Below are 25,163 nucleotides of genomic sequence, written 5' to 3'. Positions count from 1 at the left end.
ATTTACTATTTCTAGTAATTCTGAATGAAAAAAACACAGAAAAGACAGAGCAACATGTTTTACTCACATGTACCACATAATTTCTTATGTAAACTTATTTTATTTACAGAGGCACTATACCTTAATTAACTATAAATCTTTCTGGTTCTGGGGATCTTAATCAAACCAATCATAAAAATTTTCTATCATAAGATAGTCAGGCTCAAAATAATGGCTTATGACTAGTACTAGTTTTGAATTAACTTTACCAGCCAACAGAAACAAGGTTTTTACCTTCCAAAAAGTCTCTGTTATTAAAGTATGTGATCCATTAACGTAACTAGAGAATTGTTCAGTAATGGTATTAATAATACACCAATAACAGAATATTTATGAACACATATTGTTAATATTACCTCGGGCCCATCCAATAGCTATCATGACTATCCAGCCATTTTTGTAATAGCTATTAGCATGTGTGACTCCACCTACTATTTTCCAAGTTCTGGTCACTTCCTTCATTCCCGAAGCCAGTAGTTGAACAGGTAGATATGAATAGCCCTGGGAAACTAGGTCACGCGGGCAAAAAAATGTAATATACCTGAAAACAAAATGTAAACATTTTAATATATTAATGGAATCGGAAGAACAGAAATTAAAATCTAACCTAACAGCAAAAACAATTTGGCAAAACACAACAAATGGAATTCTCCATATAAACATTTAACTTGATTTCAATAAAAGCACAACTTGGGTAGGGAGGCAATTTTTTAAATCACATGAAACATATGTCATCTGCCAAAAAGTCATGATCAGAGAAGAATATAAATTGTGGACTTCTGAATACTTTATAGATACATGAAATATTTAGTGAGTTCTTAATTTGTGCCTATATTGTTCTAGAAGCTAAGTGCTGAATCCAGTAACAAAACAAATGTATAATCATTTCCAGGGGTAGGAACTCCTACACAGTGTCTTTGTCCTCTGGGAAAATTAATTAGAGAAAGGGTCCTTTGGTAACAGCAAGGGCTACATTTCAATCTCAAGTAACATATTCACCTGTGCCCCACTGTGCAGGACATAAACTACAATCTATACAAAGGTACATGATGGCTCACAAGGAGGCAGATTTGTATTAAGGAAAAACACATTTCTATACAGCTGAAATAAATGAAGCTGTTCTTTAATTTAGTTCACTAAGCTTAAGTTTTAACCAAATTAAACTGTGATTAAAAATAATTCATCCCATCTCTGGTAAATTATTTTTTTAAACTTCATTTGTTCTAAGCATCTGTTCAAATACTAGCAGTTAAGATCTATTGGAAAACATACTGCTTTTTTCTCTCCATTCTCCAAATACTCTGGCTGACAATTTTGTGCTTAAAGTAGAACATATCTTCTTTCTAATGGGGTAAATAAAAGACATGGCATGAAAGAATATCATATCTCTTTTAAAAGAAGCTATTAATCTTATTGCAATTCACGATTTATAAAGTCAGAATTCTTCAATGTTCATGAAATATGAAATGTTTGCCAAAATACTGCTTCAGCGACTAAATAAAAAGATACAATAGTCCGTTTAGCCTAAAGCACCCTTTCTTCTTCATCTCCACTTACCAATTCCTTCCTGTTCTTCAAGGTGCCACTCAAATATTACCATAGTCATTGACTTTGGGATTCTTATTTTATTTTATCATCTCAGCTCAGACTACATTCTGATGGCTCTGTAAAACTAAACCAATTGGTTTCTATGCCTAAAAATAGCTCTTTATACATTTTTCTTTATAATATAAAATAAAGGCTATAATGCTCATAATGAACTATAATAGTTCTTAGATGACAGGAATCATTCATCTTGTTACCCTCTAACCTAAAACTCAGCATGATGAAAAGTAGCCCTGAATTAAATCATTTATTAGCAGTCAATCTGGATTCAAAATCCAAAATACAGCAAATCAAAGCATTAGTTGATAATTAAAGAGTTTGAAAAAAAAGAATAAACTATCTGAGAGTAGTAAAAAGATTTCTGAAGACCATTTGTATGGCTTTAAAATTGTACATGTTCTATAAGATTTTTAAAAACAACTAGTATGATTTAAAATTTTTACACATTCATAGAAAATTTGAAAGTCTCTGTATAGTTCTCTCTTTGAATATAGAACTAATTTCTAAGAAGTTGCTTAGGTAATGGGGGAAAAGTATACACACTTAATTTTTAAATGTATTTTTATATCTATTATAGATTACATTAAGAAAGGGGGATTTGTTTTCACCTTAGCAGTAATGAGCACCCAAAAGTAAAATACTCAAAAAAAAAACCAAAAGAATGTTACAAATGACCCATTTTCATTCTTTACACTAAGCCTAACTTTAACGTGAGTTAAAACGTTATACTATTACAATAGCAATCTTGGACTTCTATATTCAACTATGTGACATTATAGTATAAGACATAAAAAAATTTCCACTTATTGCAACTCTTCTATTTAATCAGATCTTTCTAAAGCACACCTACAATAAGCTAACATTTTAAACAAAAAAACTGTTTTCATTTGAGAGTTAAGTAGCCACAGGGCAAAAGAACAATCGTTTATTGTGCTCAGTAGACTTACAAGTAAACATATCAGACCACTGGCACACTCAACAACCATTGCTGCTCTATAACAAATTAGCTTTTAAAATTCTTTTAATAAATCCCTCAACCAACACTTATTAGGTAATAACCTTGTAACCCTTCTGTAAACATAATTTCACCTTTAACTAAAATTATCATATCCAAGGTAACTTTAACTTGTAAAATGCCTAAAGAAAACACATCACAAAATGAGAGAGGAAGTGGAATGAGAAAACAGTTGACTTCTCATACATTTAACTTGTATAGGTTAAGTTAATGGAGAGAAAAAATAACGAAAGAATAAACGTCTCAAACGGGATACAAACAAGACCCTAGGCCACAAACAAATGAAATCTCAACCAGTTTAAGAAAAAGTGAGAGTAGAATTTAGGTATATACAAAAAGTTAGACAGAGAGAAGCTTCCCAGGCTTAGTCACTGAGAACACTGTTTTCACTCTACTATCAATTCCACTCCTCTATCGAAGACAGTATCACTTAACTAAGACAAAACACAATGATAAACTAAATACAGTTCATGTTAGTCCAATATGACAGCTTTGTTCTTGCTCTTATCACTCCAATAAATTGAAAATTTTTCGTACATGCTTTGAAAAATACAGACAGAATGACAACTATAAAATGATACCTTTTGTTGTATTTTTCCTCATCTAAATGTAGTCTCGGTTACACAAATGTGCCATATATAAGTAATTGATACTTGGAATTTTAAGAAAAATATATAGGAAACAAAAATAAACATACCAAAAAATTATAAAATATTTATTTCCCCCGGAAACAGCTTTTCAAAACAAATAAAACCTATGAAAAGTTATTGTTTCTCTTTGCCAGTAGATGGTGCTAATTTCCAGATGTATACACTATGAGCTACTGTACTAAAGATTACCTTGCTTGCTTGTTTAAAAACATTTCTAACATCATTTTATCTCTCAAATTAAAATCAAATGGGCAGGGCACGGTGGCTCACATCTGTAATCCCAGCACTTTGGGAGGCCAAGGCGGGAGGATCACAAGGTCAAGAGTTCAAGATTAGCCTGACAAAACATGGAGAAACCCCACCTCTACTAAAAAACACAAAAATTAGCCAGCATGGCGGCGGGCGCCTATAATCCCAGCTACTTGGGAGGCTGAGGCAGGAGAATCACTTGAACCCAGGAGTCGGAGGTTGCAGTGAGCCAAGATTGTGCCATTGCACTCCAGCCTGGGCAACAAGAGCAAGACCCCATCTAAAAAAAAAAAACCTCAAATGAAGCAAAGATTACAAATTTGTTCTAAATATGAAAACTTTAAAAAAGAAAATAGTAAAATACACTATGTCTTTAAGCCATAAATTTTTTATATTTAAGGATCTCTGAAGACAAAGATAACATTCCTGTTTCCAGAGTACAAACCAATGTACTGTGTAAGTACAGATTAAAGGACTAGCTGCGCCAGGTTGGAATCCCAGCTTCAACTACTCAGTAACTGTGACACCTTAGGCAAGTTATTAACCCCTCCATGGCTCAATTACATGTAATTGAATAAAATAATACCTATGTCACAGGGTTCTTGTCAGGTTTAAGTGAGATAATATAAGCAAAACACTTAGAAAACTGGGACACAGTAAATGCTATGTAATTGCTATTATTGTTGTTTTGTAATGCCTAACAAAACACCTAGAACCAAGAAAACTGCCATCAACAAAAGAATAAAATATAGATATTAATATAATGGATTATACAGCAGGGGGAAGTTATGTTCTACAGCTACATACAAACACACAGATGAATCTTAGTAACATAATGTTGAATACAAATCTTAGCTTTTTTATGTAGTTTTAGCATATGTTTATATCCGTAAACAATACAGTTGTTAAAGGTTTTATAAATAGAATCATATGTATTTTTCTGTTTAAGCTCTATTCCTGAGATTTATTCTTATTGTGTGTGGTTATAATTACTAATTTTCACCAGCATTTACCATAACAGAATTAATATGCCATAATTTATCCTTCCATTTCTCTGCTGACAGAGAGTTGTTCCCAGTTTTCCGTATTATAAATAGTGTTTCTAAAAACATTCTTGCACATATCTGTACATAAGCAACATTTTCTCTTGTTATATGCTTAAAGACTTATTTTAGGAAAGTGAGTCTTAAACTCTATTAGATAATGCCATTATATTAATTCCATATTTTTTCTTCTGTGGATGAGCATTTTTATTGCTTCTAGTTATTTCTCTGGGCATCATGAAGTTGAAGATAATGGTTACCTCTGAAGGCGGAAGAAAAGAGATGGAATGGGAGGAGACCATAGAAGGGATATAAAAACTAATGGTAAGGGTTCTGAGAAGATGGTAGTGGCTGCATACATTCTGATACTCTTCAAATTACCATAAAAACATACAGAGAAACAAGATAGGAAAACCAAAATCCCATGCACAATAGTTGACTCTTCAACAACATGGGGGTTAGGGATGCCAACCCCTATGCAATCAAAAATCCACATATAACTTCTGACTCTCCAAAATCTGACTATTAATACCTTACTGTTGACCACAAGCCTTACCAATAATACGAACAGGGGATTAACAGATTTTTTTATGTTATATGTATTACATAATTTTTTCACTGTCACCTATCTGTCCCCGATGTATTCTTATAATTAAGCCACAGAAAATGTTATTAAGAAAATGTTAAGGAAGAGATAATGTATTTATTATTCATTAAGTGGAAGTGGATCATCATAAAAGTCTCCATTCTTCTTCATCTTCACAAAGAGTAGGCTGACGAGGAGGAGGGGTTGGTCTTGCTATCTGAGGGGTGGCAGAGGCAGAAGAAAATCTGCACATAAGTGGATTCACACAGTTCAAATTCATGTCGTTCAAGGGTCAACTGTACTTACAACAAAACTATGTGACAAGGTATCCCCTCAAACCCCAAAATGCAAGTGGATAGAGAAAAATCACCAACACCCACAACACTGTACTACTTGGAAGAAAGAAGAAAGCAACAAGGTGGCAACTGATGAACTTAAGACCAAAATCATACCAAAATAGCTAACGGGTATTCACTGGAAAGCAGAGCAGACTCATTTGGAAACACACACACACATACACACACACACACACACACAAATGCTACAACTGACAGACGTTCTGGCATCTCTAATAACAGATAAGACAAAGAGCCCATGATAAGAAGTTCTGAAAGGGTTGGAACAATTTAGTCCCTCTGAGCTTTAAGCTTTTGAAACTGATCCACCAGGGCTCTCTTCTGTAATAAGCCCCACACTAAGAAGAAACTGAGAAGAATCAAGCCTGAGCTCCCCACACTGAGAAGAAACTGGGAAGAATCAAACCTGAGCAGAATAGAACAGAAGAAAGAAAAGGTCCACACCAAGCCAAGGAAGGTAAGAGATCCAGGAAATATCAAAAAGCAGGTCCTCATCTTTTGAACACTACATAAAAACAAAAGCAGGAGCTCTGTGAAGTCAAGAAAATATTTCCACCACATTCTGCAAGTTTATGAAAGCCAATTCCATATAAAAATGACCAAAAGTATCAAGATCAAATCCTACACAAAGTTATTACAAGAAAAAAAATAAGCAGAATAAATCCCTATAGACAATGTAAGCACTCAGGGAAAATGTGCAAACAAAACAGATCAAAACTGTAACCTATTTCAAAACAAGCTAAAGCCATTAAGAAAGTCATGTAAGACATAAAAGAACACACATAAGAATAAGCAAAACTGAGAACCAAAGATTCAACACTCAGGAGAGAATAACAGATAAAAGAAAAAAAATCATTTCCAAAATAAAAAACAAACCAGAAAACACAAAGAGAAACATAACAGATAGTGTCTTCAAAGAAACAGCAGGAGAAAAGAGAAAAGAGAAAAACAAGTGAAAAGCGGGTTAATTTTTTTAGAAATACAGATTTTAAAAAAATCCTTGAAGAAAGGCAAAGAAGAGCCAATATACCAATAATAAGAGTTCTTAACCAATGCAAAGGAAGAATACAAATACCAGTATTACTTTCTCAATTAAAAAAAAGTGTAGGTACCAAAAAGAACACACCATGTAGAAGAGAATACTGTCGCACAACAACCAACACCAAGATATTTTATTTAAATGACCGGACTTTAATGAAAAAATAAATCTTTAGGGATCTAGAAAAAAAAAATCTTAAAAGAGAAAGAAAATTAAAAGATCACCAGACTTTCACAGCAGTGCTTTAAGCCAGAAGAAAATGGAGTAATATATTTAAAATGACAGTGTAAAATAGTACATTTATTGTTAAAATGGGAGAATTAATAGAACATATGCAATAATAATTTTCTGTAATCATTTCTTTGGTAGTCTTTAACATTACTCTAAGACTACTGTGTGCATAATAGAGAAAAAAACAGTAATGTTAGAATATATTAATTTAATCGCATCCTATGTCCTTAAGAATCCAAATTCTTAGGGTGGAAGAAAGAAGATATATATGTAACAGGGAAAAAATTTTAAAAAGCTATATGGTCCTGAATTTGAATTAGAAATATGAGTATGAACTCATGAGTTATTTTATCTTCATTTTTCCTAGCTCTGTTCACTAAAAAGTCCTAGACATAATGATCAACCCAATAACAGTGAGCGTCTCTAGCACTCAAATTGTGGTCTTGAAATGCCACTGCTCACCAAAAGAAACCAGAACGTCTTAGAGAAACAAGTGATTCCAGAAAAAAAGCACACGATGAATCTTACAACACCAGGTAGAAAGTAAACTAATTCAAAATCTGTCTCAGGAGTCAATCTGAAGAGGCTTTCACTGGCTGAAGATGGGATAATTTGAGCTTTGATATGAAAATAACTGAAATTTCATTGAAACCAATGAAATATGGTTAGTCCATGAGCTCATAATTATTTTATTTAAGCTGGTATCTTTAGAGGATGACAGAGATCCAGTTCATTATACTGAAAACTGGTAAATGAAGGGAAAGAATCAAGCATTACCTTTCCAGTATGAACTGTATAGCTGGTTTCCAAATAGATGATAAACAGGAAGTATCTATTTGTATTTTGGGATCTTTGGGATGTCACTTTTCTGGGCAGAAACCTTTGTGGCTGGTGGCACCCTTGACCAAGCTCTTGAACTGCATCCAGGAAGAACGAAGTATTCAGACAAGTGGAGGGTGAGCAAGACAAAGAGAAGCTTTGTTTTGTGTTAGAGCAGCTCAGAGAAGACCCACAGTGGGTAGCTCCTCTTTGTAGGCAGGTCATCCTGTTGAGTGTGCAGCTGTCAGCAGAGAGGAGGGTGGGTGGCTCCTCTCTGCAAGCAGGTCCTCCCATTGTCTCTGCAGCTCTCAGAAGGGAGGAGGCTCCTCTTTGCGGTTTGTAGGCAGGTCATCCCAACAAGTGCTCGGCTCTCAACAGAGAGGGTAGCTCCTCTCTGCAGCTGGTCATCCCCACATCTGCAGCTGTCAGCAGAGAGGAGGCCCTGCAGAGAGGGTAACTCCTCTGTGCTCAGCTCTCAGGAGAGAGGACAGCTCCTCCCTGCAGCTGGTCATCCCCATGTCTACAGCTCTCAGCAGAGGTGGCCCCAAAGAGGGTAGGTCCTCTCTGCAACTGGCCATACAGTCAACTCTTCCTACTCTGCTCTGCCCTGGCTGAGCCCAGAGCTTTTACGGGCCTCAGAGGAGAGAAATGCATGCTGATTTGTCCATGAGCAGCCACAGGAAACCATGGGTGGGCCCAGGAAAAGGCACTATGAGTTCCGCCTCTGGTGTCAGGACTGGCAGCCCAGCTCCAGGCTTCAGACCCGCCCGAGCCTGAAGGTGGGGCTTCACTGGGGACCCGCCCCCTTCCACCAAGGAGCCTGTCTGCCTCCCGCGTCATCCATCATGTCCAGGCTGTTGGCACCAAGGGGCACCTGCAGGCCAGTGCCTGGCCACCCTCAGCCACCCCTCAGTTTCCCCTCCCGCATTCTTCAGCACCCAAAGTCCAGAGGGGGCCAAGGTGGCAGGGGGCTGGCATGTCAGCACTGCCCCAAGCAAGGGCACACCCAGCCAGGCTGTGACAGCACCTAGGCTCAGCCCCAACCCGGCCTCCACCTTGCTCCAAGATTGGGGAGAGGCCAGGCAGCAGGAGCAGGCACCTTCAAGCCTGCAACAGCAAGGGGGCCCTTCCCAGACCCCACAAGAGTGCAGGTATGCCTGGGTCTGCAGCCCCGGTTTGGGGAGCTGCAACTGTCGGAGAGGGGTTTGGAGCGGGGATCCCGCCTGCTCCGTGGAGCGGCAGGTCAGGGATTGCAGCCACTACTTGAAGGCTGCAGCCCTGCCCTCTACTGCCTACTCCTGGCTCCCAAGAGCAGAGGGGTGCCAGGGTTGCAGCCATGACTTGGGCAGCTGCAGTTGCACCTGGGGAGCTCCAGCCACACCAACTTGGAAGGCGCAGGGCTCCCACATGTCCCCAGCTCCCTCAGCAACGTGGTGCATGGCACTGGGCCAAGTCCCCTCACAGCCTAGAGTAGGGGCTCCAGGTCCTCACTGGGCCTGGGCTGGCTTCCGGGACAGGGGCAACATTGCCGTGCAAGCTCCCTTTGTGGCCCCAAAGCTCAGGGGCGACCTGAAGCTCCCCCTCGGCCAGTGCAGTAACCAGCCTGGCCCAGCCGCATCGTGGAGGCCCCAAGGGTGGCTGGTGGGCTGTGGGGGGTGTGGGGCTGTCCACCTTCTCCCTGTGCCCTCCCTGAAGCAGCTGACATGATGGCAGCAGCCACACCAGATGGCCTGCGGCTGTCATCATTTATAGTAATATTACAACTAATAAATAAGAAGAAAAGATAAAACTAGACTATCTTCATTTTGCAATTCCTAATTAATAGGCACTAAATGTAAAAGGGTGCTAATGTCACAAAACATGACCTCTTAGAAGTCTTGGTAAAGGGATCTAGCCTAAATCTGATTTGGATTCTGCATCTATCTTCCAACTGTGAGGAAACACAAAGAACAGAAGAATATAATGATCTATACCATGATTATGCAATCAGCAAACTGTGGACTATGGAAAACTGCAAATTGACTGGCTCTGGTTCTTCAACAGATAAAGTTTAAGGAAAAGAAAGAAATGAAGGGGTAACTATTTTTTTAAAAAGCTTAAGAAACAAATGAAATTTTTGAATAGGCATGACTAAACTATAGTATCTAAGGATAAGCATTGAGTGATAAAATTATTAAAATATTCAAAAAAGTGATTATCATAAAAGTCAGGATACTGGTATGTTATCATAATGGTTATTTAAAGTGGGAAGTCGGTCGGGCACAGTGGCTCACGCCTGTAATCCCAGCACCTTGGGAGGCCGATGCAGGCAGGTCACTTGAGCTCAGGAATTCGAGACCAGCCTGGTCAACATGGTGAAACCCCAGCTGTACTAAAAATACAAAAATTAGCTGGACATAGTGTCATGCACCTTTAGTCCCAGCTACTCAGGAGGCTGAGGCAGAAGAACTGCTTGAACCCAGGAGGGGAGGCAGAGATTGCAGTGAGCCGAGAGCCACTCCATTCCAACCTGGGCGACAGAGCAAGACTCCATCTCCAAAAAAAAAAGAGAGAGAAGGGAGTTATGATTGGAATGGGACACACAGAAAGGACTTCTAAGATAAGCAGGTAAGTGACAAAGTTGTATTTCTTTTCTTTTCTTTTTTTTTTTTTTTTTTTTGGAGACAGGGTCTCACTCCTACGTGCAGGCTGGAGTGCAGTGGTGCAATCACAGCTCACTGCAGCCTCGACTTCCAGGGTTCAGGTGATTCTCCCACTTCAGCCTTCCAAATAGCTGGGACTACAGGCATGCGTCACTACACTCAGCTAATTTTTGGTAGAGACCAGGTTTTACCATGTTGTTCAGGCTGATCTCAAACTCCTGGGCTCAAGCGATGCCTCAGCCTCCCAAAGTGCTGGGATTACAGGCGTGAGCAACTGTCCCAGGTGCAAAGTTGTATTTCTTGATTTGGGTAGTGGTTACAAGGATGTACCCTATAATAATTCATTAGGTCTTATGTTTGGCTTTGTGGTTTTCTGTATTTTCTTCTTTTCTTTATTTTTTCTTTTTTTTTTTTTTTTTTGAGACAGAGTCTAGGTCTGTTACTCAGGCCGGAGTGCAGTGGCACGATCTCGGTTCACTGCAACCCCCACCTCCCAGGTTCAAGCTGTTCTCCTGCCTCAGCCTGCCAAGTAGCTGGGACTACAGGCACAGGCCACCACGCTCAGCTAATTTTTGTAATTTTAGTAGAGACAGGGTCTCACCATGTTGGCCAGGCTGGTTTCGAACTCCTGACCTCAGGTGATCCGCCCACCTCGGCCTCCCAAAGTGCTGGGATTACAGGCCTGAGCTACCACGCCCAGCTATTTTCACTTTTTAATACAAAGATTTATTTAAGTGACAATTTTTTTTCCTAATCTAAATGATGGATATATAACTTCATTATATCACAATTCTATTTTGCATAATTTTATAAATACTTTTTGTACCTAATTCACTATTACTTGAAATTTTGCATTTAAAAAAATCACCAGCTGCCTGGTGATCTTGCGGGAAAGAATCACTGTGGTCCCAGCTTTGCGCAGAGGTAGGAGGGGGGCAGTGGAGGCGGGAGTGAAGTCTCAGGAAAAGAGGCGGTTGCCATAGCGGAGCCCTCTGGCTGTGTGTGTCTGAGGCTTGGCAGCCAGAGCCATGGATGGTTTGCTGGGCCCGTTAGTGCACCCAGTGGAGACACGCAGCCTTCATGTCCCGCTACGTGCTGTCCCCCCAACACATCTCTGTTTGTCAGGAACACAGCCAACGACACCAGGTCTGAAGATTTACGGTGTGAATTTGGTCGTTATGATCCTATAGTTGATGTGTATGTTCCACTTGATTTCCACACTTACCGTCCAAGAGAGGATTTGCTTATGTTCAATTTGAGGGTGTTCATGATGCTGAAGACACTTTATATAATTTGGACAGAAAGTGGATTTGTGGAGGGCAGATTGAAATACAGTTTGCCAAGGGGGATCGGAAGACACCAAATCAGACGAAAGCCAAGGAAGGGAGGAATATGTACAGTTCTTCACGCTATGATGATTATGACAGATACAGACATCCTAGAAGCCGAAGTTATGAAAGAAGGAGATCAAGAAGTCAGTCTTTTCATAACAACTATAGAAGATCATATAATCCTAGAAATAGACTGGCTGGAAGACCAAGGAGTAGCAGAAGCCATTCCGACAATGACAGACCAAACTGTAGCTGGAATATCCAGTACAGTTCTGCTTACTAGACTTCAAGAAAGATCTGAAAGTGGAAAAAGAACCAAAGAAGGGCAGTTCAAGCGACCAAGGGGTGTGTGGAAGGTGCTGCAGTATGAATACTGTACAAATATTTTGACTCTGGTCTGAAAAGATAAAAGAATGTTATCGGAAACTACATGGAATAATTGAAGTCCCCTCAATTTGAAAGTAAGCATTTTAGGACAAATACAAGGAAATTCAACTTTGTACTTGCGGAAACTAATCCCTAAATATGAATAAGTGTATACTGATTCATGGTTAACAGATCCATAATAAATTATTGGAAACTAGGATGTCTGAATATCAAGGAAGACAGCCGTAGTCTCTTACAGTGCCTCTGTTGGTCTGCCTCAAACTGATTTAGGTGGGAAAAGGTATGGTCCAATATAAAAGTTCCATTTTCGCCATTAGTGGCAAATCTTGCCTTTGTTTATTTTGGTGTCAGTGTTTTCTGCTTAATCATTTGCTTTGTTGGCATCTGCATTTATTTACTTGTACACCACATGCAGTTTACATCTTCCTTAACTACTCTCCTTCCCAGGTAAATTCCAATTATATTCAACATCCAGCTAAGAGGGCCCATCTCTTCTCACCTCTATCCTAGTCAGTACGTTCAGCAAATATTTATTGAGTGCTGACACTGTGGGCAAAACATTGTACTGGTTAATTGAGGAGAAAAATAGATAATTCCCTTATTCAGTAAATGTCTACTGAGTACAATCTAGTGAATGATTACAGTATGGCCTAATTGTTTTGTTTGAGGTGTATTATTCGTAACAATATTTTACACCATTCATATCTTAATACAATTATAGAACCCAATATACTACCAAAGATAAGTAATTGTGTGTTATATGCCATTTAAAAGTATCCAGTGTTTGTTTGATCCCATTATTACAAATAATTAAAAAATGATTTGTTTTAATCTGTAATAAACTGATTTATTGCACAGTGACTGTAATATACTGGAGTTATATTAAATTGTTTACTCAGCCTCACCAAACACATACTAGGAAATAACTCCCAAAATAAGTATTTAACTTTGCATTAGATATAAAGGAGACTGGGTGCTATAATTAGATTATTTTAAGGTAGACAGCTATTATCCCAACTGATGTAGTATGTTCTGTAATTGAGAAAATGTTCACCAAATTTTACTTTTTAGTGATTTACACGTACATTTTATAGGGGACATGTTCTATGTATAGTGAATAAATAACTTTTATATTAAAAAAAAAAACAGCCAATGTGGGAAACATAGTGAGACCTCATCTCAACAAATACAAAAATTTTAAACATTAGCCAGGGGCCAGGCATGATGGCTCACTATCTGATGGGCTATTATTCCAGTACAGTTAGAGCAACATAAAAAAAAAATCAACAGATAACATGTTGGATAGCAATAACTCTAAGAAGAAAAATAAAGAAGGATGATGTGATAGTCATGGGAGAGGAGGTGCTACTTTAGTCAGGGAAGGCCTCTCTGATAAAACAAAATATGAGACTTCTGAAGAAAAAAAGATTACAAAGAGAAGAAAGCAAGTACAAACGCATTGAGGTAGAAGAATACCTTACGCTGGAACGTTCAAGAAATAGCAAAGCTCATGTGACTAGAGCAAATTGAGCAAGAATAGAGTTGTAAGACGTTACATAAAAGAAAGTGAAAGCGAATATTTTGCAGGGTTTTACAGGCCATGGTAAAAGTTTGGGATATTGTTCTTCATAAGATAAGAAGTTACTGAGCACATGAGTGACATGTTCTAACTTAAGTTGTCCCTCAGTATCTGGAGGGGACTGGTTTCAGGATTCTCCTTCAAAATCTGTGAATGTGAGAGTCCCTATATAAAATAGCAGAGTATTTGTACATAACCTACACACATCCTCCACTATACTTTAAATCATCTCTAGATTATTTATAATACCTAATACAGTGGAAATACTATATAAATAGTTGTTACACATTATTTTGTTATTTGCATTATTTTTATTGTTGCATTGTTATTTTTTATTGGATTTTTTTCCAAATATTTTTGATCTGCAGCTGGTTGAATTCAAGCATGCAAAACCCATGGGTATAGAAGGCCAACTGTAATAATTTTGTCTGCTCCATGAAGAATAAAGAATAGACTCAAAGGGATAATCAAAGAAGCAGCAAGACCACTTAGGAAGCTCCTGCAATCATCCAGGAGGTTAGTATTATAGGAACAGAAGTAGAAATAACAGAAAGTATCAAATTCTGGATATCTTCCTTTTTGTATGGTCTCAGCATCTATACACATCAAAAAATTCTTCCAAAATGCTAATAACTTTTAAAAATATTGTTATAGAAATAAGAGTCTTTGGGAAAGTTTTTTAAAACACATAGCAACTGGAAGACTACACTTTAAGAGATGGTTAAACAAATCTGTGAGAGATAGTGGCTACAAAGTGTGAAGACTCTAAAGTGAAAAACTTTTTGTTTTGATTCTAGCTCAACCATGAAATTATTATTTCAATGGAAATAATAATAGCTACCTTATAGTACTCCTGTGATTAAATATGACAATGAATATAAAGAACTTAACTGACATATGGTGACAACTCAACACTGCCATAGGTTCCCAGGATTACTTTTTCCCATTGCTACTATTATTTGTAATATCCCTTTTAGAACTGGTTACATATTCATTTTAAAATTATCACAATAAAAATGAACTGTAAGTGTTCCTGTTATATATTTAATGATATGGTTCTTAATAGAAAACAGTTTCTGCTTTATATATAAAAAAACACTATAATTTGTATTACAGATTTTTTTAAACTTGATGGATCAATCCTCTTAAGGATAACGAATTTGGATTTGCAAGAATTCAAAGCAATTCCGGGTAACATTTTTTTCTTCACTTCAAAATTATAAAATTTAAAGATCTCATAAAATCAACAGAGTATGAGAAGAATAATTAAATATGAGCCATAATTATTTGGACTTTTTGGTTAGTTTCAGTTGGTCACATACATGATTTTATCATGTTGTATATCTGCGTGTATCAGTTAGGTTCACAAGATAAACTCTAGGGCCAAATACTTAATGCCCTTTCATATTGGAAATGCTTCTATTAAAGATACATAAGACAGGCTGGGCATGGTGGCTCATGCCTGTAATCTCAGCACTTTGGGAGGCTGAGACGGGCAGATCACTTGACGTCAGAAGTTTGAGAACAGCCTGGCCAACATCGTGAAACCCCATCTCTACTAAATAAAGAAAAAATTAGCCAGACGTGGTGGCGTGTGCCTGTAATCTCAGCCACTTGGGAGGCTGAGACAGGAGAATCGCTGGAACCCAGGAGGTGGAGGTTGCAGTGAGCCTATAATAAGGGTTAAAAAGAAAAAAAAAAAAGTTTTCCTCTGCTTAGCAGCTCACTTCAAGAACAGTTATAAGATAACGCTGTCCAAAAAGCCAAGGCCAGAGGAATGGGCTCCAGACACCCCCGCCCCCTCCAGAGCAAGGTTAAGGAAAAAAAAAAAAAGAGAGAAAGACAAATTCCTTTATTGTTACTCCTTTCCCTTGCCTCTTAAGCATAACTGTGTTTTACAAATGCCTGTATTTAGCCAGTTCTTGTTTTTCTTTTGACACAGCTAAAAGGCCACCAGCTATGCAAGGCCACAAGTTATGCACTATATGATTAACTACCTTTGTTTTGCTCTTATAAGCCCGCTTATAAAAACCTCACTCTGTCTTTATTCAAGGCCCAGCTTTTTGGAGGTAAATCCACTGAGCCAGTGTGTACCTCACAATAAATATCCTCCTGTATTCACCCATAGTGGTCTCTCTAATCCTCTGCGTCCCGCAACAAGCCAAGAGCGCACCACTGCACTTGCAGTCTTGCACATAGCAAGACTATGTCTCAACAACAACAACAAAAAAGGTACATAAGACAATGGCAGACAATAATTGCTTCTGGGAGAAGATAAGGGAAGACAAAAAAGAAAGAGATATACTTTACACTTAAAGCCTTTGGCATGGCTGGGTGCGGTGGCTCACACCTGTAATCTCAGCACTTTGGGAGGCCGAGGTGGGCAGATCACCTCAGGTCAGGAGTTCAAGACCAGCCTGGCCAACATGGTGAAACCCCATCTCTACAAAAATACAAAAATTAGCCATGCATGAGGGTGGGTGCTGTAATCCCAGCTACTCCAGAGGTTGAGGCAGAAGAATCACTTGAACCCAGGAGGTGGAGGTTGCAGTGAGCCAAGATCATGCCATTGCACTTCAGCCTGGGCAACACAGCAAGACTCCGTCTCAAAAAAAAAAACCCTTTAGCATTATTTGGGTTCCTTCCTTGCAGATGCATTAACTTTTCAAGCACATAAAATATTGTTCAAAGAAAAAAAAATTCATTTTACTAAGAATTTACAACACAATTGTTTAAATGTCCCATAGGTCACCATAATGGCAGCTTACCAGATTGAAGATGCCAGTAATATGTTAGTGTGGTTTGCAAGAAACTTCAATGGAGGCTCTGCAAGCAGTAGACAGGATAAAATTCCTCCACCAAAACAGTGGAGCATAGCAGTAAACCAGCTTGAAATAGGATTCTTCCATGCCAATGCAGCTGCTCCTGAAATGGTAAAGTAAAATACGGTCTGTGATCATTATACATTTATTAAACAAGCCCCAAAGTACAAGTTGCACTAAACAAATAAACTTCTTAAATTCATAATTTTCAACAACTATTATTCATAGGTGTGCCAGTCAAAATCATTAAAAACCATATCTTTTATTCTTTAAAGCAAGACTGGAAGCATTTTGTTAATGGGTGATTTTTGGCACTTTGGCACCTTTAAAATACTCTGTTCTGTTTAGGCTGTCATTGCCAGTTTCCTAGTAATGGATTATTATAAACAATATTCTCACTTAATGTCTCCTTCCATCCCAAACCCTACAGTAAGTACTCCCAGACAATACGTCAAAGTGATTTATTAAGAAAAATTTACAATCTTAAGTATATTGGAAAATAAAGAAGCTGAAATAAATAAACTAAGCTTTCAACAAGACATGTGAGAAACAGAGTAACAAAATAAACCTAAAGGTGAAAGGTTTCTTAGGAATAGATATTTATACTACCTCAACACGAGTCTTAACTAATTACTTATTAATTGTAGAGGAAAATAATAACTTGAGAGTGGGGGAAACCTTGCAGACATCACTGTAAATAACATCAAGTGACTCCTGATATGATACACTGAGAACACATCATCACTTCTGTGGTACCTCTTTTTTTTTTTTCTTTGAGACAGAGTCTCGCTCTGTTTCCCAGGCTGGAGTGCAGTGATGCGATCTTGGCTCATCACAACCTCCACCTCCTGGGTTCAAGCAATTCTCCTGCCTCAGCCTCCCAAGTAGCTTGGACTACAGGCGCCTGCCACCACGCCCAGCTAATTTTTGTATTTTTAGTAGAGACGGGGTTTCACTATGTTGGCCAGGCTGGTCTCAAACTCCTGACCTCGTGATCCACCCACCTCGGCCTCCCAAAGTGCTGGAATTACAGGCATGAGCCACCGAGCCCAGCCACTTCTGTGGTATTTACAAAAATATACAACCTGAACTAATCGAATCAGACAAACCCAAACTGAGGGCTACTCTGAGAAAACAAAAACAAAAAACAAACAACAACAACAACTGGCTTATATTTTTTAAATGTCAAAGTCAAAAAACACCCCAAAAAAGGCCAATAAAACATTCTAGATATGAACAATGTCTCTAACTCAAACTATATTTATTTATTTGTTTACTTAATTACTTATTTATTTATTTTGAGACAGGGTCTCACTCTGTTGCCAAGGCTGGAGTGCAGTGGAGTGATCTCGGCTCACTGCAACCTCAGCATCCTGAGTTCAAGCAAGTCTTGTGCCTCAGCCTCCCGAGTAGTTGGGATTACAGGCACGTGCCACCACACCAGGCTAATTTTTGTATTTTTAGTAGAGATAGGGTTCCGCCATGTTGGCCAGGCTGGTCTGGAACTCCTGGCCTCAAGAGATTCACCCGCCTCAGCCCCCCAAAGTGCTGGGATTACAGGCATGAGCCACCACACCTGGCTTCCAACTCAAATTATTTTATTTTAATGTACTGACATTTAGAAGAGAAAAAAGAAATTTCTCTGTCCTACCTTAAGATGTTTGAAATATGCTATCAATAGAATTATTTTCCCCAAAATTCTTAGCAACATTTGTCACATTGAGACCTAAATCTAATTCCAAATATAAGATGTTTAAAATGCAAATAATTACATATGAACTTTAATATCAAAATACTTTCAGCCAGGCATGGTGGCTCACACCTGCAATCACAACATTTTGGTTTGGGAGGCCAAGCTGGGAGGACTGCTTGAGTCCAGGAGGTCAAGACCAGCTTGAGCAACATAGCAAGACCCCCGTCTCCACAAAATATAAAAAATTAGCCAGGCTTGATAGTACACACCTGTAGTCTCAGCTACTCAGGAGGCTAAAGTGGAAAAATCACTTAAGCCCAGGAGTTCCAGGCTGCAGTGAGCCATGATAGTGCCAATGCACTCAGCCTAGACAACAGAGTGAGACCCTGTATCAAAAACAAATAAATAAATAAACAACTTCATCATGAAATGAAAGCTACAAAGAGAAATAAAGTCACACTGTACTTCCATAAATATACTTAAAATCACATCTACAAAATAATCCCAAATTCTGGCAAAATGAATCATTAGACTACGCTTAATAGTTTTATGAACTTACAGTTTTAACAAAAGTTAGAAAGATATTTTGTTAATGCACTGCATACATGACTTCTTTATTTTCTTGTACTCAGTCTATTTTAGTTCCAGAGTGTGTCCCTGTTTTTAAGAACTACTTGCACTGTAGCTATTTTCAAAACAGTTGACATTCAACTTGCTAGTGGCTGACATAACTTCTAGAAAGAAGCCTGGGAATGTTCTAGCCTTCTTAAAGCTTCAACTCTACATATTACATATTTTTAAATTGCATATTAGTTTACTTTTGCTTTAGTCTTTCCCCTTTATAGATTTATCTTCTTTTTAAAAAGAGAGAAAAATGAACACATATCCTATATGCCTCAAGTATGCTTTTTCATCAAAATTATTTTAAAATAATCATGTAGGCAACAGAGGCTTACAGATTATCTATGACACAATTCAAGGAGTTTTAGATCAAGTTTGGGGGATTTTTTTAGTTTTTAAATTTTTTTAAATTTTTTCAGAGATGGGGTCTCACTATGTTGGCCAGGCTGGTCTCAAACTTCTGGCCTCAAGTGATCCTCCCGCCTCAGCCCCCCAAAGTGCTGGGATTACAGGCGTGAGCCAGTGCACCCAGGCTTAGATCAAGTTTGAATCATAGTGGGCCAAGTAGATCCACACACTCACCTTGTAGTTATTCCCCAGTTCCTTAATGAGTAATTAGAACAGACATACTTGGCAACTGACTCAATGCCCATACAGATTCTCTGATTTGTGGCATAAGGAGCAATATGGTATAATGGATCACATAGAAGCCCCTAGATATTCCTCTCCTCACCAACAAAGTAACCAAAAACAATACCACAGAAATTGGTGCCACAACCAAAGACAAAAAGGTGGTGATAGCTATCACATTCCACTAACTTACCTGTTTGATCGAAATATAAGACAGATGGATCTTGGAGAATGGCTACGAATTATAAACACAGAAAGGTCGTGACTCTAATTGCAGCTAGTATTCAAGATGTAGTATTTTTACGGGGTCAAATCAACACAATTCTTATAACTTGGAAGCAAATGCTTTTTTCTTCCTATTAATTTGCAAAAAATCTCAGAAGCACTTTGTGCTTTGTTCAACCATTACAGTCTTGCTCCAGGTCTATGTTAACACTCTTGCTCTCTAAAATAGTCCAGAGATTTTGATCACATTGAGAGATCACACATCACACTGATCTGCTGCACTGATGACATTACACTGACCGGGTCTGAAGAGTGGCAAGTAGCAAGTACTTCAGTTATCTTAATAAGATATATGCGAACCAGAAAGTAGGAAGTTCAAACCCTACTCCTGGGTTTCTGTCTAGTCAGGAGATAGAAAATACCATTATTTAAATAGAACTCAGTAGGTATAAAATTGTTAACTAGGTTATTGAAAAGGCAAAAAGTAAATACTATGTTATCACAGAGTTCAGTTCCAGAAAGCAGCTACTACTCTGGGGGAACAACAGGCTGAAATTATTAAAATTTAGAAACTTGGTGGAGGAGCTCTTTAGAGCCCACACTGAAACCCCTGTGGAGGAAACACTGCTCAGGTGGTGTTCTAGACAGCTCATTCATTACACAAACAAAATACTGAGTTTAAGTTCTTATCCCAAGCTACCTAGCCCATTATTGATACACTCTGAACTAGATGCAGGTCTCCTGACTTTATGAGCTCTTTCTACCACAACATACTCCCTGACTAATATTTTGTGACAGGTCACCCAAATATTCTAACTTTTCTTTCACTTAAAAAATATTAAATAAATTTAAGCAAAATTCTTTAAACTCACAGAAGTAAATTATGAACTGTCATTTCTGAAACATCCCGGACTAAAACCTGGATTTTTTTTTTTTTTTTTAATAGGATCTAGTTCTGTCACCCAGGCTGGAGTGCAGCGGCACAATCTCAGCTCACTGCAAACCTCCACCTCCCAGGTTCAAGCAATTCTTGTGCCTCAGCCTCCTGAGTAGCTGGGATTACAGGCACGTGCCACCACGCCTGGCTAATTTTTGTATTTTTAGTAGAGGCAGGGTTTCACCATGTTGGCCAGGCTGGTCTCAAACTCCTGGACTCAAGTAATCCACCTGCCTCAGTCTCCCAAAGTGCTGGGATTACAGGCATGAACCCGTGCACATGGCCTCTGGCTCTTTAAATCATGTAACAAAGGGGCTTTGGGGAGTGTCATAAATGTTCTATTTTTATCTGCATATGGGTGTGTTTGAAAATCCACTGAGCTGTACATTTATGACTTTTGCACTTTTCCCTGTTTTTACATAGGGATTCATAAAGACATTGCAAAACTCAGCTGCCACCACTGCTGCCACCTTTCCAGGATGCCCAGAACAGATAAATTCTAGACTTACAAACTTTCATCTCCCACAAATTACAGGAAAGGAACAATGACAAACTTTATTCCAGGATTTAAATCATAGAAACAACAGAAATCATTGGAGAAAATAACCATGTCAAGTGACACCTTATTGAGAATTGCTAATTATTGAAACCAGGAACAGTAAATGGGCATGCAAAGATAAGGCACAGAATAGTAAGAAATTTTGGAATTAACCAGATCTGGAGTCAAGAACTAGCTCCATAGTATACTAAACCATGTGACTTAAGGGAGGTTATTTTATCCCTTAAAACTATTCCTCATCTATAAAATGAGTTAAATAATACCTACCTTACAGGAATGTGTGAGGAATAGAATTAACATACTGAAATGTTCTCCCAGTATCTAAAATCAATGATGGCTACTATTATTGTGTAGAAAAGGTAGTGCAACCTTATGGGACACTATCAAAAATAAAGAAAAAGCACCAATAAGTCTCTTTAGGGCTATAACAGCATCTTTCATTGCGGTATCCTAAACATCTAATATAATGCCCAATACAGAGTTTCAATGAATATTTGCTAAAATTAATTATGTATGACTCGAGAGAGGTTAGCAGAATAGTCATGGCAGAATTTAGAGTAAAACAATACATTTTGTGTGTAATAGAAATTACTGTAGTCAGGAAGTCTTATACAAAATGGTGGTTTGATGTGAATGTAGGATTGAAGAAATGTGCTTATTTTAATGAAGACTTCAGAGACATTTAAAATGTAAGATAAGATAGATTAAAAGTAATGATGTAAACTTCCTGTTAAAATGGCTTCTCACTGGCAACCACCAAAACAGCATATTCCAACTTCCTAATACAATGCCCAGGAGACGGAGAAAAGAAAAACAAACAAACAAAAAAAACTTACACTATCAGCCCAAACTGAAAACTATAGCCAATCACACGCAAGGGTTCAGGAGGATTCACATGTTTGTTCATGAGACAAATGGAGGTAAACAACGAAAAAAATTAATCCCACTTGTTGTATTACCTGATGTCTTTTATGTCTCTGTTTATGAATCAAAAGTTACATAGAAGGCTGGAGGAGTATTATCTTTCCTGGGATTTTAAAGCCAAAAACCTGAACCAAACAAAAATGGAATGCAGTCCTTCACACCTTAGGCAGAAAAGAGTTAATCCCCTTTATCATTTTGCCTCTGGTGGCATTTTTTAAGATCTAGGCAGACAGTACAAAAGATCCGATATAAATGGTGGGAAAGTAGGGAGTGAGGTATTGTTAGTGGTAGAGTGCATACCAAAATAAAGTCTCAAGGAGTAACACGTCTGAGAGGGTAAATATATGAAGAACTCTGGCAGTAGTATATATGAGAATTATAGTCTACTGTAGGTGGGAGTTCTAGAGAATCAATCACTGGGGGGATAGGAAAAAGTTGCCAATTAAGTAATGCATACATATTCTAAGTAAAAATCTAAAAGAAATGGTGTTGGAGTAGGAGGAGTACACACATATTAGCTTCAGTTCTGACTATGAAAAAGGAATGCTGACCACATAAATAGAGAGTAATACAAGCTACTCACTCCATCTACTGACAGAGCCTGAACAAATGTATCTTATTCAAAATGAGTTAGAAGAAAAAAAGACATATATGGGGTGTAAAAAAATTACCATAGGACATAAAGTGATTAAGATCCAGAAGATTCAAGTGAAATCGATAACATTTAAGAATTAACTACGGAAGAATCCAGAGAAATTTTCTACAATATAATGTAAACATTTACTCCAATAGACTTCCAAGTCTAAAAGAAATAGATGATTCCTGAGAGAGACATAAATTACCAAAATGACTTAAGTCTGGATTGGAAAAAAAATAAGATTTACCCATTAAAATATACCAAGAAACATAAAACTACATAGTTGAAGTCTACCAAATATCAAAGAACAAGCAATGCCTATTAAATAAACCATTCCAAGCTTAAAAAATGGAAAGCTTCCCAATCTATTTTACAAAAACAGCATAACCTTGGGCCCAAACTGAGGGTCACACAATAAAATAACCTAATAGGCTCATTTCTATTATAAACATAAATGCAAAAATTTTACATGAAGTACTGCCAAATCAAAATCCCTAATGAATTAAAATAATGTATCAAGTAGTTTAGTCCAAGAATATAAGGATGATTCATCATTTTTTAAAAAATGTAATAATGTAATTCACTACGTTACATTTTTAAATGAGAAACACAATATGATCTCAATAGATTTTGAAAAAAAAATAGCACTTGATAAAATATGTCACCTTCTCCACCAGGATGGTGTAAAGATATAGGGATATCCTAGAAAGTTGGGAATAAAGTAAAACTTCCTTAAAGTGTCCCTCATAAAAACCTATAGCAAACAATCACTCTTGAGAAAACTTTAAAAGCATTCTCATTAAATTCAGGAATATCAGGAGTAAGACAAAGTCACTCACTATCATTAGTATTCAACAAAACACTCTTTAATATAAAGAGGCTAGAAAAAGAAATGGAACCCGGGTTCTTGGCTACAAGCAGCAAAAACCAACAAACTTAAGCCATAAAGAATTCATTGGAAGGATTTCAGTAGCTCACAGAAAAAAAAAAATGGGAGGCTAAAGAAAACAAACAAGAACTAAGGACATTCCAGAGGTCTACGCATGTGGGATGATCTTAGTAAAAGGTCTAGAGCAGAACCAGTTCAATGAGCATAGAGCATACTCTGCTGAGATCATTGAGTTCCAACTGTTCTATCCAGCCATGACCAGACTTGCAAAGGAACATCTATACAACAAAAAACACTGCAGATAGATTACAAACCTATACTTTTATAGAACTATAGAATTTTTTTAAAAAAGATCAAGGACGAGTATTTTTATAACCTTAGACCTGAGAAACCCCTTCTTAAAATACACAAATCCCAATAGTGACATAGGAGAAAAAAATTAATAGATTTTTTATGAAAAAGTAAAAATATTATGAAATTTTTTAAACTTCTGCCATAAAAGACAATATAAACAAAGTTAAAAGATAGCAAGAGTTATGGGAAAAAAGGACTACAGACATAAATAGAATGCATATCCATAATCCACAAAGACAGTCAATAGAAGACAACCTACAGCCCAATAAGAAAATGGACAAAAAAAAAATTAAGCAATTTACATGAAATACAAATGACAAATAAGAGGCACAAACTCATAAGTACCATGACAAATGTAAATGAAAAATTGTTTTCTGATCATCAGAATGGCAAGATATTGAAGACCAATAATAGAACTGTCAAAGGAAATGGGCAGTCTAACACACTTCGGGCAAAAGGCTAAACAGGTACACTGTTCACTCTTGTGTCTGAATTCTATCATTTTTACCTCTTTACAAGTACTGGTACTGTATGATACTATATTAGTATTCAATAATCACGTGGTTCTCAAATTTTGGAATCTCAGGAGCCCTCTACATCCCTAAAAATTAGTAAACAGATTAATGCTTGCCAAGGATAGGGGACAGCTTACACAAAAGTGCAAGAAGGAATTTGGGGTGGGTGAGGAAACTGTTCAGTATCTTGATTGTGATGGTGGTTGAATGACTGTATGTGTCTGTCCAAAAACACAGAACTTTTTATTAAAAATGGTGAACAGACTCTATGTAAATTACACATTTTAAAAAATCGGACTTAAATTTCTTGACAACGCCAAAAGGTTTTGTTTATGTTGGCTACAAGTATCAATACTTAGCATCTTAGAAATTATAACTGAGAAAATTTTAAATAGTTGTGGAGGCTAAAGCAACTCCAACATCCGCCATGTTGACTTATGATTAACCCCAGTTCTGGGATTGCCTCTAAGATTTATATTTTATCTACTGTTCCTTGTGTAAACGTATACACTTACCAATCTTGCCCTTAGGTCAAACAACCTTGACGCTATTTCACTCACCATAAATCCTGCTCTTAAGCAACTGTCCTACACATCTCTGGTTGGGGGTTGGGAGTCGGGTAACGGGGTGATCCACCATCTCCTTGGGGCCACCCAAGACATGGCTTCTGTTCTTAAGTCCCTTTGAAAGGTTTCTTTCTAAGAAACTGGATTCCTCAGCCTTTCAGCTTCCTCAGCCTTTGGGGATAGGACTGCATAGACCTGTCCACTATGCAACAATTGTTCT

The 25,163-nt window shown here is 37.7% G+C and overlaps 1 protein-coding gene and 1 pseudogene across 14 annotated transcripts in view; one reads left to right on the top strand and one right to left on the bottom strand.

The window, feature by feature from the left end:
* Positions 1-25,163, bottom strand: part of FKTN (fukutin) — a 215,738-nt gene that overhangs the window by 61,010 nt on the left and 129,565 nt on the right. For 10 of the 14 annotated variants that reach the window (XR_008509456.2, XR_008509457.2, XM_054519480.2 and 7 more), the window contains 2 exons: positions 16,340-16,496; positions 396-580 (listed from right to left, as the gene is read on the bottom strand). Coding sequence is in view for 11 of the 14 variants with exons in the window: in XM_054519480.2 (XP_054375455.2) it covers positions 396-580; positions 16,340-16,496 (342 nt within the window). In the remaining 3 variants the exon portion in view is untranslated. 14 annotated transcript variants of the gene reach the window in all.
* Positions 5,466-12,081, top strand: LOC103891514 (serine/arginine-rich splicing factor 10-like; annotated as a pseudogene).

This window comes from Pongo abelii, chromosome 13 (genome assembly GCF_028885655.2).
Source record: "Pongo abelii isolate AG06213 chromosome 13, NHGRI_mPonAbe1-v2.0_pri, whole genome shotgun sequence".
In the NCBI taxonomy this organism is placed as follows: Eukaryota; Metazoa; Chordata; class Mammalia; order Primates; family Hominidae; genus Pongo; species Pongo abelii.
The sequence above is the reverse complement of the archived record's forward strand: the minus strand, read 5'-3'. Positions and strand labels throughout refer to the sequence as shown.